The sequence below is a fragment of the Austrofundulus limnaeus genome, unplaced genomic scaffold (genome assembly GCF_001266775.1).
Source record: "Austrofundulus limnaeus strain Quisiro unplaced genomic scaffold, Austrofundulus_limnaeus-1.0 Scaffold47, whole genome shotgun sequence".
Taxonomy (NCBI): Eukaryota; Metazoa; Chordata; class Actinopteri; order Cyprinodontiformes; family Rivulidae; genus Austrofundulus; species Austrofundulus limnaeus.
In genome coordinates this window covers 820,093-835,292 of record NW_013952449.1, presented here as the reverse complement: position 1 = coordinate 835,292, position 15,200 = coordinate 820,093, and the positions used below count along the sequence as shown (strand labels likewise).

The 15,200-nt window shown below is 38.5% G+C and overlaps 1 protein-coding gene across 3 annotated transcripts in view; it reads left to right on the top strand.

The window, feature by feature from the left end:
• nlgn1 (neuroligin 1) overlaps positions 1-15,200 on the top strand; it is a gene marked incomplete at its 5' end in the record, with an annotated part of 498,373 nt that overhangs the window by 477,093 nt on the left and 6,080 nt on the right. For all 3 annotated transcript variants that reach the window (XM_014008039.1, XM_014008038.1, XM_014008037.1), the window contains 5 exon segments: positions 541-753; positions 4,297-4,563; positions 4,661-5,022; positions 10,154-10,314; positions 14,348-14,504. In XM_014008039.1, coding sequence (XP_013863493.1) covers positions 541-753; positions 4,297-4,563; positions 4,661-5,022; positions 10,154-10,314; positions 14,348-14,504 — 1,160 coding nt within the window.

Sequence of the window (15,200 nt, the reverse complement as noted above, 5' to 3'; positions counted from 1 at the left end):
CACACACACACACACACACACACACACACACACACACACACACACACACACACATTCTGGCTTTGCCTTTTGGCCGTGGGCAATAATAATGATTGCAATGCCATCATTTGAAGCAGTGAGCCACTCTTGCTGTGTGTATGGATTTATTGTAAGAGAATGGTGATGTATTGAGTTTATACTGAAGGTCAGTTTGATTGATTGAGTTATTCATTTACTGGCTGTGACAAAATAAAAAGTAAACTTATAAATCTTCTGTCTTAGATTTGATTATATATGTTAAGTTTTTTTGTTTGTTTTTTAACAAACCACCAGCGATTTTCATGATGTCGGAAACAATCTTGTCAAGTAAAGTTTTTTTTTTTTGTTTTTATTTTACCATCAGTTCAGAAGTCCCCCCACACAAACATGCTTTGAATGATATGATTTAAATTTTGATTTCCATTTGTTTTGGTATTTGATTGAAAATGTGAAGTTAAGTGATAGCTCCTTGTTTATTACATAAAAAAGTAACATGACTCTTTTCTTTGTTGTCTGGTGCAGGTTTCCTGAGTACGGGAGACCAATCAGCCAAAGGGAATTACGGCTTGTTGGATCTAATCCAGGCTCTGCGTTGGACCAGTGAGAACATTGCAGCTTTCGGTGGCGATCCATTACGCATCACCGTGTTTGGTTCGGGGGCTGGGGCTTCTTGTGTGAACCTCCTCACCCTGTCTCATTACTCTGAGGGCAACCGTTGGAGCAACTCCACCAAAGGTAAATCTTGATATCCAGAAGGAAATTTCATGTACCGTATACTAATACGTGAAATAATACATGTCTAATGCGTCTGAAGTGAATCTTAAAAAAGGGTATTTCAGAGAAGAAAAAGATCAAAACCCAATTTGACCAAGTTAAAGACCCAGCATTCCTTAAAGGAATGTATGTCACCTGCTGCTTCTTGAGCCAGGAGTTTTAAACTAAGATCATCTTGTGCTTAAAATGAACTAAATTTTAGCCGTTTTGATCAAACCTGGCGAATGACCCTTGGGCTGCTGCAATATCACGATATATGTTAGCATTCAGCAAATGTATTGAGGATGAATCTCAGCTATTGATGCACCAAATTTAGCTCAATATCTGTGAAACTGATTGCACCTAATATTACTTTTCCAGGTTTGGCCAAAATGGCTACAACTGTTTTTTTCCTGAGATTATTTTAGTTTAGAATTTTGCATAAAAGATGGCGGACAAATGCATTTCCAAATGGAATTCTAGACCTTTTCTTTTATTATTATTTTTCTTAATAAACTAGTAAAACCTGTATGAAATGCTTGTTTACAGAAGGAATGAGAGCCGATCATATTGTAATTGCAATGCACAGAGGGCTCAAAAGTATTCATTACTTAAGTAGAAGTATAGATACTTTGGTTTAAAAATATGTCTTTAGAAGCTGAAGTGTTCACTCAAGCTTTTTACTCAAATAAAAGTATAAAGTACTGGATTAAAATTACTTAAAGTAAAAAAGTCAAAATAATGTGACGAAAAATGTAACTAAGAACAAAAGCTCAGACCGTGCCACAAGGGCCTACAACTCACAACCCCACTTCCCAATTTTTTTTTCTAAAGACCATGATGACTTTAATGTTATATTAAAATGTTAATGTTACAACATTATTGTTACAATTTGTGATGCACTAGCACTTGGGTTCAGGTGCAATGAATCACACTTGCACAGAACACAAAGTTATATTTTTGAGTGTTGATGAGCTGGAATGAAATAGAAATCAAATATGCTTTGCATTTTTAAAATGCAAGGAATGCATTACAGCACGGGTGCCTAACCAGTTGCTCACGGGCGACTCGTCGCCCACCAGCTGATTCCCAGGTGCCCACGAAGGGCAACCTTGCTGCGGAGCCTCTAGCACCAGCTTTGAGCGTCGCATCCCGGAGTGGCTGGTCTTGTTTGAAAGCTCTGGTTCTGCCCTACAAGGTGAAAGTTGAATGAAGTACCATTGCACCATCAGACCTCCCGCCAGGGTGGTTTTAGCTCCCCTCCCGGGCTAGGAGCATTGCTATTCGGCGTGGATGGTTGCGTTTTAAATCCCTGGCTCTCCCCTACAAGGAGAAAGTTGAGTGGAGTCGCTGTGATGTTGCCCCGCAGAGATATAAGCAAAAAACCTCCAAAATTGCGTACCGTCTGACCTCCGCCGGGGGTGGTTTTAGCCCCCCTCCCTGGGCTAGGAGCAGTGGATACCGGAGTGGCTAGTCGGGTTTTAAAGCTCTGGTTCTGCCCTATAAGCTGATATATGAATGGAGTCGTTGTGACGTTGCCCCGCGGAGCTATAAGCAAATTACGCACGACTTAGTGTATTTTATGGGCATTTTTGGGAGGAAATTTCAACCTTCGTTTGATTCTATTGCGGGCTCTGAGCATCAGATCCGGGAAAGTGAGATGGCTTTGGAAACCTGTAGTCCTCCTCTACAAACTGGAGGTGGTTGCAAGTTCCTGGGACGTTCCCCCGCGGAGCTATTAACCAACGACCGGCCGAAAAAGGCGCTTTGGCGGGAGATTAAGTACTCAATTTACTCAGGAGCCTCTAGCTCCGGCTCTGAGCATCGGATCTGGGCGGGAGATGGCTCGTTTTAAAGTGCTGGATCTTGGGTACAACCTGGAGGTTGTTGCAAGTTCCTGGAACGTTCCCACGCGGAGATATTAACGATCAAAATTGTCAGGCGAGCTCCGGTGGGTGAAATGGCTGATTTCCAGCACAGGGTTGCTTGTGCTGATGCAGGGGAATAAAAAGAAGAGATCCAGCAAGGTGGACCCGCGGTCATCATCCAGCACCTGCTCTCCTGCCTGGATTCAGCCAGAAACCCCTGGTAGGAGATATTTCTGCAAAAATGCATAAAATTCAGAAACGCAGCTGATGGATCTGTTCCAGGCAATAAAAGAAACAGATCTGATCAGGTGAAACTGGTCCTGGAAGCTCAGCACCGGGTTTTATACCTGCAAGCAGGTGAAGCCCCTCACAGGAGATATTTCTGCAAAAATGCATAAAATTCAGAAACGCAGCTGATGGATCTGTTCCAGGCAATAAAAGAAACAGATCTGATCAGGTGAAACTGGTCCTGGAAGCTCAGCACCGGGTTTTATAGCCGCCTGCGAGAGAGTTTTATATTGTGTGCTTTGACTTTGAAAAAAGGGCAGTACTTTTGTGGTAGCCATGTTGACCCTGATATTTTTTTTGTTTGTTTTTCCTCCCCTGTATGGAGAGAAGAGAGGAGAGTTCTTTGAATAAATGGAGACGAGTTCCCATGCTCCAAAGTTATTTGACTCTGTGGTTCTCACTGGGCAGGTTTTCAGCCATTGTAGCTTGCACGTTACAGGGAGTACTAATTGAAGGAGGTAAAAAAATTGATCCTTTTTGTTTAAGCATTACTTTTATGTTTCTCTGTCATGAGTTAAGTAAGGATTTTATCTTTTTATTTGTAGGTAAATATATGGTTATATAGATAGCTTTGTTTGACAATACTTTAAACTAAAACTAGCAACACATTGTGTTCTGTTTTATTTACTTTAAAGAAGTGAGGAGTAGGGTGACAAAATAATGTTTTTTTTATACTGAGACTGGACGAGTAGCTCTTGGCAAACTGCCGACTTCAAAAGTAGCTCTTGGTTCAAAAAAGGTTGGGCACCCCTGCATTACAGCTTAGTTTGTACCAGCAAGCATTTACCCCCATTTTACACTGCACTCAGCTCTGATATGCTGCACTCTGCAGCCCATTTCACTGTTATTTGAATTATGTTAAAAATACGGATGCTATGCTTGTTTCTTTTCACTGATGGTGCGATGTGATATTTGTAGACTGACTCCTCACTTGCTCCGTCATCCAGCAAAAATGGGATGAAATCTAATTTTGGCAGATGGCCGTGTGCACGCAGCCACCCTGCGGATGCAGTGTAAATGCTCTGATTATAATTGGTCCATTTTTACTGCTGAGGTCTGAGCAGAGCAGAGTGGATGCAGTGTAAATTGGGGGTTAGGCAGCTCCACATGGCTACCACAGGAGATTGAAGGATTTCTAAAACATGCATGAATGAGTCACAAGCACAGTACATTTTTGATGAGGGAATGACACTATAACATGATATAAAACTAAAAAATGTTGATTTTGCATTGTTTAAAAAATAACAATGTAGTTATGCCACTAACAAATGGTTATGTCACACAGTGTGTGACAAAATAAAACAAAAATAAAATAAAAAGGAATAAATAAAGACACAAGGCATTTATGTTTCTGTGTCTTTGCCCTCAGGTTTGTTCCAGAGAGCCATTGCTCAAAGTGGCACAGCTCTGTCCAGCTGGGCTGTCAGTTTTCAACCAGCCAAGTATGCCCGCATGCTGGCCCGTAAGGTGGGCTGTAACCTGGAGGACACCATGGAACTTGTGGTCTGCCTACAGAGAAAACATTACAAAGAACTTGTTGATCAAGACATCCAACCAGCCCGCTACCACATTGCCTTTGGGCCAGTTATAGATGGAGATGTTATACCTGACGACCCTCAGATACTGATGGAGCAAGGTACCAATTCCTTTTACTAATAAATAAATAAATAAAAATCTGTTACACACTGTCCTTGTCTTGTGTTTTCCATTTATCAACTTTTTGTCTCCTCCAGGTGAATTCCTGAACTATGATATAATGTTAGGAGTGAACCAGGGCGAGGGCCTTAAATTTGTGGAGCTTATTGTTGACAATGACAATGGTGTCCAGGCCAACGACTTCGACTATGCCGTGTCTGGCTTTGTTGATGACCTCTACGGCTACCCAGAGGGTAAAGACATCCTACGAGAGACTATCAAGTTTATGTACACGGACTGGGCTGACAGACACAACCCAGAGACCCGCAGGAAGACACTCCTGGCCCTTTTCACTGACCATCAGTGGGTGGCACCTGCTATCGCCACAGCTGATCTACACTCCAGTTTTGGCTCACCAACCTACTTCTATGCCTTCTACCATCACTGTCAGACAGAACAGGTAGGTGAAAAAGAGATGTCATCATTCATGCAAACATCCATCTGTCCTAAAATTATTTAAACCTCATAGCTGCTTTATTCCTAACACCCATGGTGCCTCATGTTCATAGCATTAAACTGTTTCTCTCAGTGTGACTAAAGCAAAACGTGGTTGCTCCAACATGATAGTTTAATCATTTCTGTTTCTTCAACTACCAAGAATGAGTGCGACATGAAAAATTGCTACATATTAATTTAATTCCTTCATCAAATCTGATGCTGCAGACATGATGCAATAAATAGATAAACTATTGAGACATGTCAGCACCTCCTCATGATTCATCCAAGTAGACAAGCTGGGTGGAAATAATGTTTCTTATAATGCATGAGCTGACAACAGATATTTTGAGCTTTAGTAAAAAAAAAATCTACATTACATTTTATTTATGGGTGTGAATGCATTAAAACAACTTTATTCCTATTCTGTATTTTTTTGTCTTGTATGTCTTTGGAAAGCTTTGAAAAAGCTAATTATGCACCAAAAATATGTGGCTTGATGATACAATTTGCAGCGCAGACATGCTTCATTACATAAATATTCAGTTTAAACAAGGCACAGAGATACTTTACATGTCTGAAGTGGCATTTTGATGCATTTCATATATTTTTTAACAATCACTTTTCTTACTTTCACAATTTATTATGCATCAAAACAGGCATTTTTTGGCTTTTTTCACCCATTGTACCTTTGACGACTGAATGCAGAAAGTGCACAGCTTTCATATAATTCAGTTATATCTTACCTCAAAAATGTCTCTTCAAAACTGGAAATGAAGTTACAAAAGTCTTGTTACCCATGGTAAAAAAAAAAACAAAAAACAACTGACATAGTTTTTGTGTAATGGCTTATATTTCAATTAGTGCTTTTTTCTGTTTAATTAATTTTGAAATTAAATTGGAAACCCTATTTTCATAACGGGGGGAGTAGTAGAGGTGGTTGATGAAAATAAATACCTTAGTGTTCATCTGGACAACAGACATGACTGGAGACTCAACAGTGAAGCAGTCTGAAGAAATTTATTGGTTTGTTTACTATTGACTTTTAAAAAGCACTGCACATTTTATAGCCTTTGCTTAGGTGAAACATGATATAGTTTTATAAAACATTGTGTGAATATTTTTGTGATTAAACTGGTGATTTTATGTACAGACTGGTCTGGATGGCTGGACGATATGGTCACTAGGGCTGTGTATTGGCAAGAATTTGGCGATACGATACATATCATGACAGAGGGGTCACGATACGATATATCCCGAGATATTGCGATACTATAAGCAAGGCGATATATTGCGATATTTTTTGTCCAAAAATTCTATTAAATAAAAACCTCTTACTGGGGAAAAAAAATGAACAACCAAAATTCATTGTCTCAGAAAACTCTAATATTACATAGACATACTTTTGATACATTTAGCTGTGTTCTGCTTTGTATGTATTTTATTTTATTTGTTTCATATTTCTTATTTCATCCATGTTTTCAATTATTAGACTAAATTTGACAATAAATAGTTTGAAAATATATATTTTTGCAGCTTTTATCTTTTAATATTAATTTACAATATAGTCATCCAATATGGTCACCCAACACTTAACAATAGCCTCTCCCTCAAGAAATAGAGGAGCCAAATGGCTGGCTCACTGCTGCCAACTAGTGGTCAGAGGCTGAACTACAACATAAAAATGAACGGCTGGCAGGAAAGTTGACATTTTAAACCTTAATAAAAAATCGATACAGGGTTTTAGAATATCGATACAGTATCGGGAAATGAAATATCGCGATATTTCAGTGTATCGATATTTTCTTACAACCCTAATGGTCACCGAGAGTAGGAAGTATGGAAGTAGCTACAATATTCAACACATAGTGACTGAATGTAAAAGAAACACTAGCTGAAACAGGAATTATGTCAAGAGGATTTGACCCCGGAAAAGGATAGTGTTCCCCCATCAGTGATGTAAAGCTTAGTAGGCGGGGTCAGATTCTGAAGAAAGTTGTTACAGGTAACACCACTTCCTGGTTTCACTGCTGATTGCATAGGGAGAGCAGAGACAATAATTAAACTTGCATTCCAGCCCAGTGCTGATGTCGTTGTATGACTCTTTTCACATTCAAATATTCAACTATTGGTGCATTGTCTATCTGGTTACGGACACGTATTAAGGTAAACGAACACGCCTAAATTCATTATTGTCTTTCAAGTCTACAAGAAAAGACAGAGCAGACTGTATTTCTTAAGAAAGCTAAGATCCTTCGATGTCTGCAGCAAGATGCTGCAGATCTTCAATAAGTCTGTTGTTGAGCGTGTCATCTCTTCTGCTGTCATCTGTTGGGGCAGCAGCATCAGAGCCAGGGACCTAAAAAGTCTAAACAACCTAACAAAGAAGGCTGGTTCTGTTCTGGAGACAACTGTGGAATCTCTGGAAATGAAGTGCCTCATTTTTTTTTCTCCAAAAACAAGATCCTTAAATTAAAAAAAAAATTAAAAAATTAAAAAAATCCAATCATCTGAAATCAGACAATTTTTTAATCAACAAATTGCATTTGCACTGTATTACAGTTAAAATGTTTAAGAACAAGAACAGATGGCACCTTTTTATTTGTTTTAGCTTAATTGAAAACAGAAACTCCAAATGTTTCATTAACGTGAGTACACACAATAACATGTAACATATATAAAACATTTATTTTAATCAAATGTCTTAACTTTTCTTTTCAAAGTACAACTGTAAAGTTGTTTTTATTATTATCTGTTTTGTTTAGTTTAGTTTTTTTTTTTACAAAAATGTGCAGAAAACATATGTGAAAAGTATTTTTTTATGTTGGAATGCTGCTTATTACCCATGACTAGGGATGCTAGTAAAGTATTCTAGTAATCATACTAGCATATCATATCTTAGTAAATAATACCAGTGAACTACTATTGGTGATTGAGTACGATTGCAAGTACACATAATTAGAAGCAAAATATTCCCATAAAAGAGAATTAATACTGCTTTACTGTGGTCAAGTTCACCTTCCCTGTGTAGAGGGAGAACAATGTCAGCCATGTAGAAATAGTTTATTTTTTTCACCCAATTGGCTGTTCACATTTTTTAAATCAGATGGTGATAATGCACCATAACGTTGTTTGCTATTTGCCAATAAAATACAAAAAGAAGCCAAAAAAGAAGCCATGCGGAAGAATTTCAAAGTGAACGGTGGTGACAAAGTAAAGCTGACTGCAAATTCTGCTCAGCAAAGCAGTCAAGAAGAAGGGTGAAATCTAGCACATTCAACACCAGCAATTGGATAAACATCTACAAAAGCAACACAAAGCCAAGTTCAAAGAGTTTGCTAACAGCCGCGGGAAACGGCTACAGTCTGTCACAGGAAGAGGGAATATAAAAGGACAAGCTTCCTGATGATCTTATCACCCACTAAGAGGGACTTTTGGAAAAGACGGTTGCAGTCCTGGCTCCTTTTGAGGATTTGACACAAAAATAGGCTTCTCTGATTTTCCAACACATCTTCAAAGTAAACTAAGACGTATAAACAGCATTTATTATATTTTATTTATTTATTTATTAGTGCCAGTGACAAGTGGTGCATTTTACGTGTGATGCAGTAAAGTCTGACAGAATCAGATTTAGACATGCCAACAATAAGATGCCATGTTAGGATGACTGGTGTGAAGAAACACTGAAATGACCACTGATGGAGAGTTTCAGTTTCTCAGTAGATCAGTCATTTCTACTTGCTCATCTGTGTCTTTGTGGCTCTTGCTTAACTTTTAACCAATCACACTTCATGTGTCACCTGATCCCCTAGAGTTGACCCAGTCAGAAGCAGTGGAGAGCCAGTCATAACTTCCTGGTTTTAACTGATGTCCTGTGGGTGATACAATTTATATACAGTATATTACCTGGAGTAAGTAGTTAGTAACTCTAAGTATGAGAGAAGTTGTATAAAAAGTGATAGTACACTTTGGATGAAAACTTAGAACTGCTGGGACTGAGTGTCATCCCACTTTAAGCACTGCAAGTCTTCTCACTAAATAGTTATTATTAACTATCTTTAGTATTGCGGATGAAGCCAAAAGTAAAAGTAAATGGGCAAAAAAGACTAACTGAGACGTTTGAGTCTGTAATTTGTGGATTTTTTTATTGAAAAATGTGTAGGAACTCTGCACAAGTCTGATAGCATCTTTATAGCCCTCTCAATAACCTTCAAACTGTTTTATTTTCCTGTTTGTACTTTTGTCATTTTTACTTTACTGACTCATGTTTTCTTCTGTTTTATCATTCTATTCTTACTCCCATAAAATGTAACCATCAATTCAAGTTTGACATTATGCTTTATTCAGACATTCGGAATTAGATAAATTTATAAACATGGTTTTTCTAAAACTATTTTAAATCAACTTGAATCTTTGTCAAAAATTGTTGTTAACTTAAGTTGGAGTACAAATTGAAGTCATCTTTGAAAAACCTTTCAGCTGAAGTTCAATAAACTCATCTCTAGTCCATAAATTAGTTACATTTAAATAGAGGAATTTTCAGATAGAATGACATTCATACTTATTTGCTGTACATACTGTACTGTTTTAACCAGTTTGGACCAACAGTGCTGCATAAACTTCTCTTTCAAAATGTGTAATGCAACTACAAAACTGACACCTTTTTTAAAATTATGCCTTTGACCTTTATATTTTTGTTTTTCACATCAATATTTAGAATTTTACTTTCATTGCACCTAAGCTCATCTTCTTTTTTCTAAGTATTTTTAAAGATGAGTCATTAATAACCCCTTAACCTATTTTTTATAAATCTATGTCTTGTCTACTAGCAAAAAGAATGCTTAGCATTTTTGTTTTATTTAATCTCAAATGAGTTTCTTTATTTAAAACCATTTTTTGCATTTTTATGTCTGTACCAAATGATGTTTTTTATGCCACGTAAAATGTTTAAAAGTATCACCTTCCTTTATTTTTCATAGAGAACACATGTATGTCTCCTACTGACCTGTATCAGATGATTCACTCTGAAAAATAATTCCCAGTAATGCTTTCTGCCTTCCATAAATATAACTAAATAAATGTCATTTGATCACTAGGTACCACCATGGGCAGATGCAGCGCATGGAGATGAGATTCCGTATGTGTTTGGGCTGCCGATGATTGGACCCACAGAACTGTTTCCATGCAACTTCTCCAAGAATGATGTGATGCTCAGTGCTGTGGTCATGACCTACTGGACAAACTTTGCCAAAACAGGGTATGAAAAGTAAACATCAAACTCTATATTTGTTGCGTAGTACAATAAAATAATATAATCACATTACATACTACTAATTACTGTAAGTGCAAACTAAAATATGAAAACATGATTTCATTTGACACTGATGTACAGTCACAAGAAAGAAAAAGTCCACTCACCTTAGGACATGATAAAAATGATCGGGCCACTAGGTCTAGCCTCAGGTGTAAATTCAAGGCTGGACCAAACTGGATCATGATGCAAGAGGACAACTGAATTATAGAAAAATAAAATAATCAAGGTGTTGGAACTGTAAAAGTCCAGCCCCAACTTGATTGAGTCCCTTCCAGGTAACTGAACTTCTCACCGTTTCTCCAAGGGAGAGACCATCAACCCTGCAGAAAAAAATTATTTTGACCACCTGTATCCACAATCTTGTTATCTAAGTCATTTTCCAGAGTTTGTGACTATAGGTGAAAGTAGAAGCATAGTTACTGGTAAACGGAGCTTCTCCTTGCAACTCAGCTCCCTACTCACTACAACGGACTGGCATAGGGTACACAATACCATCTGATCCATTTGTCGATCTCTGCGCCTTTTTTCATCACTTGTGAGCAAAACCCAAGATACTTCCCTACTTGAGGCAGCAGTTCAAATTCCACCCAGAACGGGCTGCCTACCCTTTTCTTACTGAGAATCATGGCTTCAGATTTAGAGGTGTTGTTCCTCATTCCAGTTGCTACACATTTAGCAGATGGAACAAACTACTCCAGAAAAAGCTGGAGCTCTTGGCACAATGAAACCATCAGCACCACATTAACTGCAAACAGCTGAGATGGAATCTTAAGTTCACTGAACTGGATCCCTTCCACAATGTGGCTGCACCAAAAATTGTGTCTATAAAAAATCTAAATAAAATCAGTCACAACCGGCAGCTCTGGCTGAGTCCAATTTATACCACCCCTGAAGAGGTCTGACTTACTGCCTGCAATACAAATCAGACTCTCCTGGGACTTAATAGCCTGCAGCAACAATCCCCCAATACTGACGGATCACCCCCTTCTACATTCTGTGGAGAACACAATTGAATCCCTTCTCCAAGTACACAAAACACATGTAGACTGGTTGGGCATATTTCAGTGGCCCTTCAAGAACCTTAGCAAGAAAAAAAGAACTGATCCAGTGTCCCACAGCTGGGAGAGAAACTGCATTGTTCCTCCCCAATCTGAGGTTTGACCATAGACCGAACTCTCTTTTCCACCACCCCTGAATTGGTCCTACCAGGGAGACTGGGATATGCGCTTACCCTGTAATTAGAACATACCTTCAGTTTCCCGTCCTGACAAGGTGAACAACCATCCCAGTATGCCAATCCAGTGGCATTGCCCCTAGCCTGGTAAAAACCAGACCCTTGTCCTTCACTTTGCTTCGTACGAGGGTCTGGACTCTCGGCTATAGAGAAGTGATTCTTGCTGGAGGCGTGGCCTCTACTGAAGTTTAAAATGATTGGATCAGTTGGCCATGACGTATGCGTGCCAGCTCCACTGTGAAGGAGACTAAACTAAGAAGCTAACCAGGAAGTGTGTGCGCTGTAAACAACCCTACTGAGAGGAGACAAATGCCGAGCTGAACGAAACGACTGTAAATGAGAACTGCTGCTTTGTCAGACACATTTAATTTAATTTGGAAGCCTTATCAACACGGACTGGCTTCATTCACTTCCTCCACTGCCATTGCTAAACTAGCAGACACTGTACAGAAAATCAATGTAGTTCAAAACTCCTCCTTCTGTTTGCTGATTGGCTCAGGTAAAATAAGCTACATGCAGACACTGCACAGAAAATTGATGTTCTGTTCTCAGATTGGTCCGAATGAAATGCTCCCAAAGAAATCCTTGTCTATGGGAGAAATCCCAGACAGAGCAGTGAAGGGAAACTAGAATTGAGCGGAACTGTGTAGGAAGGCAAGGGCCAGGCACTGCCCCCAAAGTTCATGTGATGCTGCAAAGGCATATCAACAAAGACAGACCAGCAATATCCAGAACCTAAAAGAACTCAGGGAAGCACTCATCAAACCATGAAGCCCTGCAGCCACAGAAATTTAACTAACTTGGCGATCTCATGGACCCACCATAAAATCCCCAGACTCAATTCTTTCATAGAAGACATGCTGGTGGGATTGAAAATGTCCTCAAATTATTCCTTCTAGGACTGTTCATCTCAATCACGCCCCTCCAGAAAACACTGTCACACAGACATGGACATTAAAATCGCCCTGCAGAATGATCGAGCCCCCGTCTGTAGCACCTTCCAGCACCCCCCCATTAAAGGCTCCAAGAAGGCTGAGTACTCTAAAATTTAAAGACACACAAAAAAGCTTTACTCATTATACTGTTATTGATCTAAAAGTTGGTGTGGTAATGGCCAAGACTGATCTTAAACTTTATTATCTTACTTCCCATAACCCTGCACTCATTTTACTTCCTTCTTTCAGATGAAGAAAATGGACAAAAATACATTATAAAAGTTAGAATACTAAATGGGCGTGACAAAAGAAAAGCATTAAACTAAAAATGGCAGTAATTATAAAAAGGTCTGACCTAATGAGCATTCATACAACATGCAATTAGCATTACAGCACAATGAACAAGTCAATCATTTCAGTGTAATTGTTTCCTCAGTATTACACTCCATTTGATGACTGTGGAAGGAGTGAACTGGGCTGCTAGGTTTTATAGACTGTACAGTGTAATTGATATTCTTTCCACATACCCTCTACATATCTTCAAATGCATTATTAATTAATAGTCGTAGGCTGCTCGTTATGGGATAAAATTAAAACTCCCTTCTCTACCTCTGCCTCATGTTGCCTTCAAGCATGTAGTCATTGTGGTAATTGTTTTTCTGAGGCATAATAGGGGGACATTGGATTTTTCTGTGCCCTGCCCAGTAGCCCTGAGGGGAACAGAAAGGCACTAATGATCTACATCTATAACCCCAAATTGACGTGGAATTCTGGGTACCTGGGAGATTTATGCCACCCATTTGAATGGTTAAGCGTGTTCCTGATGAGGTTTGGCTGGCTCCATATGCCTCTCTCAGACAATGGGGCGCTCGCTACATCTGAATGGGCCTCCACAGCTCACAGGGTCGGCTCTGTTCTGCTCAGATTAAGTGCAAGTGAGTCTATAGTGTTGTATTAAGTACTGAATGTTGTTAGTGAGCTCATCTGTCTGGCTTGAAGAAGACTTTCGTACAAAATTCTAACACTAGCTGTTAGCTCTTTGGATTTATATCAACGGTTTAACTTCTAACAAAGTGATATAGACCACAACATAAAACACATATTTCTTAGTTTTAAGCAGCAAAACTAGACCCAAAAATTTTATGGAAATGATCAGTATCTTCACCCAAACATCCTCCTTAGCTGAAAGTATTTATAATTTATGTATAAACATGTTTACTTCAAAGGAGACATCAGAGTTTATCAAGTAGCATGTGGTATGTTTTTCTTCTTTTTTAGTTTGGTAAAACATCAAACCAGGAAGACATTTAGTCCTCAGCTACCTTAAGATCTTTGCATTAATCTTTAGAAAATCAATGATCTTCTAGTAATAACACTCCTTTTGATGTTTATAATGACGTATTCAGGTGTGATGTCTCAGACAGCATTGATTAACATCTTATGAAACCTGGGGGCTGCATTTCACCACTGCATTTCAGTAGTTTTATAATTATACTATTAGCCCAAGGCAAATGCTACACTTGGGTCAAATTTTAAATGTTCATAATCAGATGAATTTGTCTTAGAATGTCCACTAACGTTTTGTCTTTGGTTTGAGTTTGTCCTGCCACCTTTGGTAATTGTTTAAATCTGTATAGGAACCTAAGTACCATGAACATCCAGATAAGAACTGGGCCAGTTCTGTACTTTCTGTTGCTGCAGTCCTAAGTGGCTACACTTGTGTAATTTTTTTCTGCACTTTAAGCATATAAGGTCTCACTAAATTGTTCAATCAATCGGTTGTCCTTCTTTTCCACTTTCTACACAGGGATCCAAACCAACCTGTCCCACAGGACACAAAATTCATCCACACAAAGCCCAATCGTTTTGAGGAAGTGGCATGGACTCGCTACAACCAGAAAGACCAACTCTATCTACACATTGGCCTGAAACCTCGTGTCAAAGAGCATTATCGGGCCAACAAGGTAAAACACATTTCTGCTTTGATGTTTAACTTGTTAGAATCATTTTACAATAAGGGTACTCCTATCAGTCACTAGTTAATAAAGCAGTTCTCAATTAAGCTGTAAGTGCCTAATGAATTTTAGGCATGCATTGACTGAATGTCTTGTAAATTTAAGAAGCCACATTTTTGGGAGTAGAATGAGTTTTAAACTATTGCCTTGATTGAGTACAGGGAACCCTGTAATGCTGTAAAACGTGCTTTAATGAGTGGCTACAAACAGCTCCAAAAGTGAATTGAAAACGTAAATTCATTTTTATACAACTTTCAACATTTGTCATAACTAGAGATGGGTACCTTTGACATTTGAATTGATTCGGTACCAATATCCGGTACCTGGAAATCAGTACCGGTACTCAACGGTACCAATTTTCGGTACTTTGTGTGTGTTGTTTTTTTTTTAAATAATAGTTTTAAAATATATTTCTCAGTATATAAAATTAACAAACATCAAGACAACATCCAACTCTCTGTATTGTAACATCAGTTGTGTAACTAATTTCTTTAAGGTGAAAACTGTTGAAAACAACAAGACTGTTTTRTCTTATTRYACAAATTAAAATCCAGCTCCACATATTTCTATTGATGTCATTCCACCACTGTTATGGCAATTATTTATCTAACAACAGAGACAGAAATACGTGGTCCAGAATGAAGG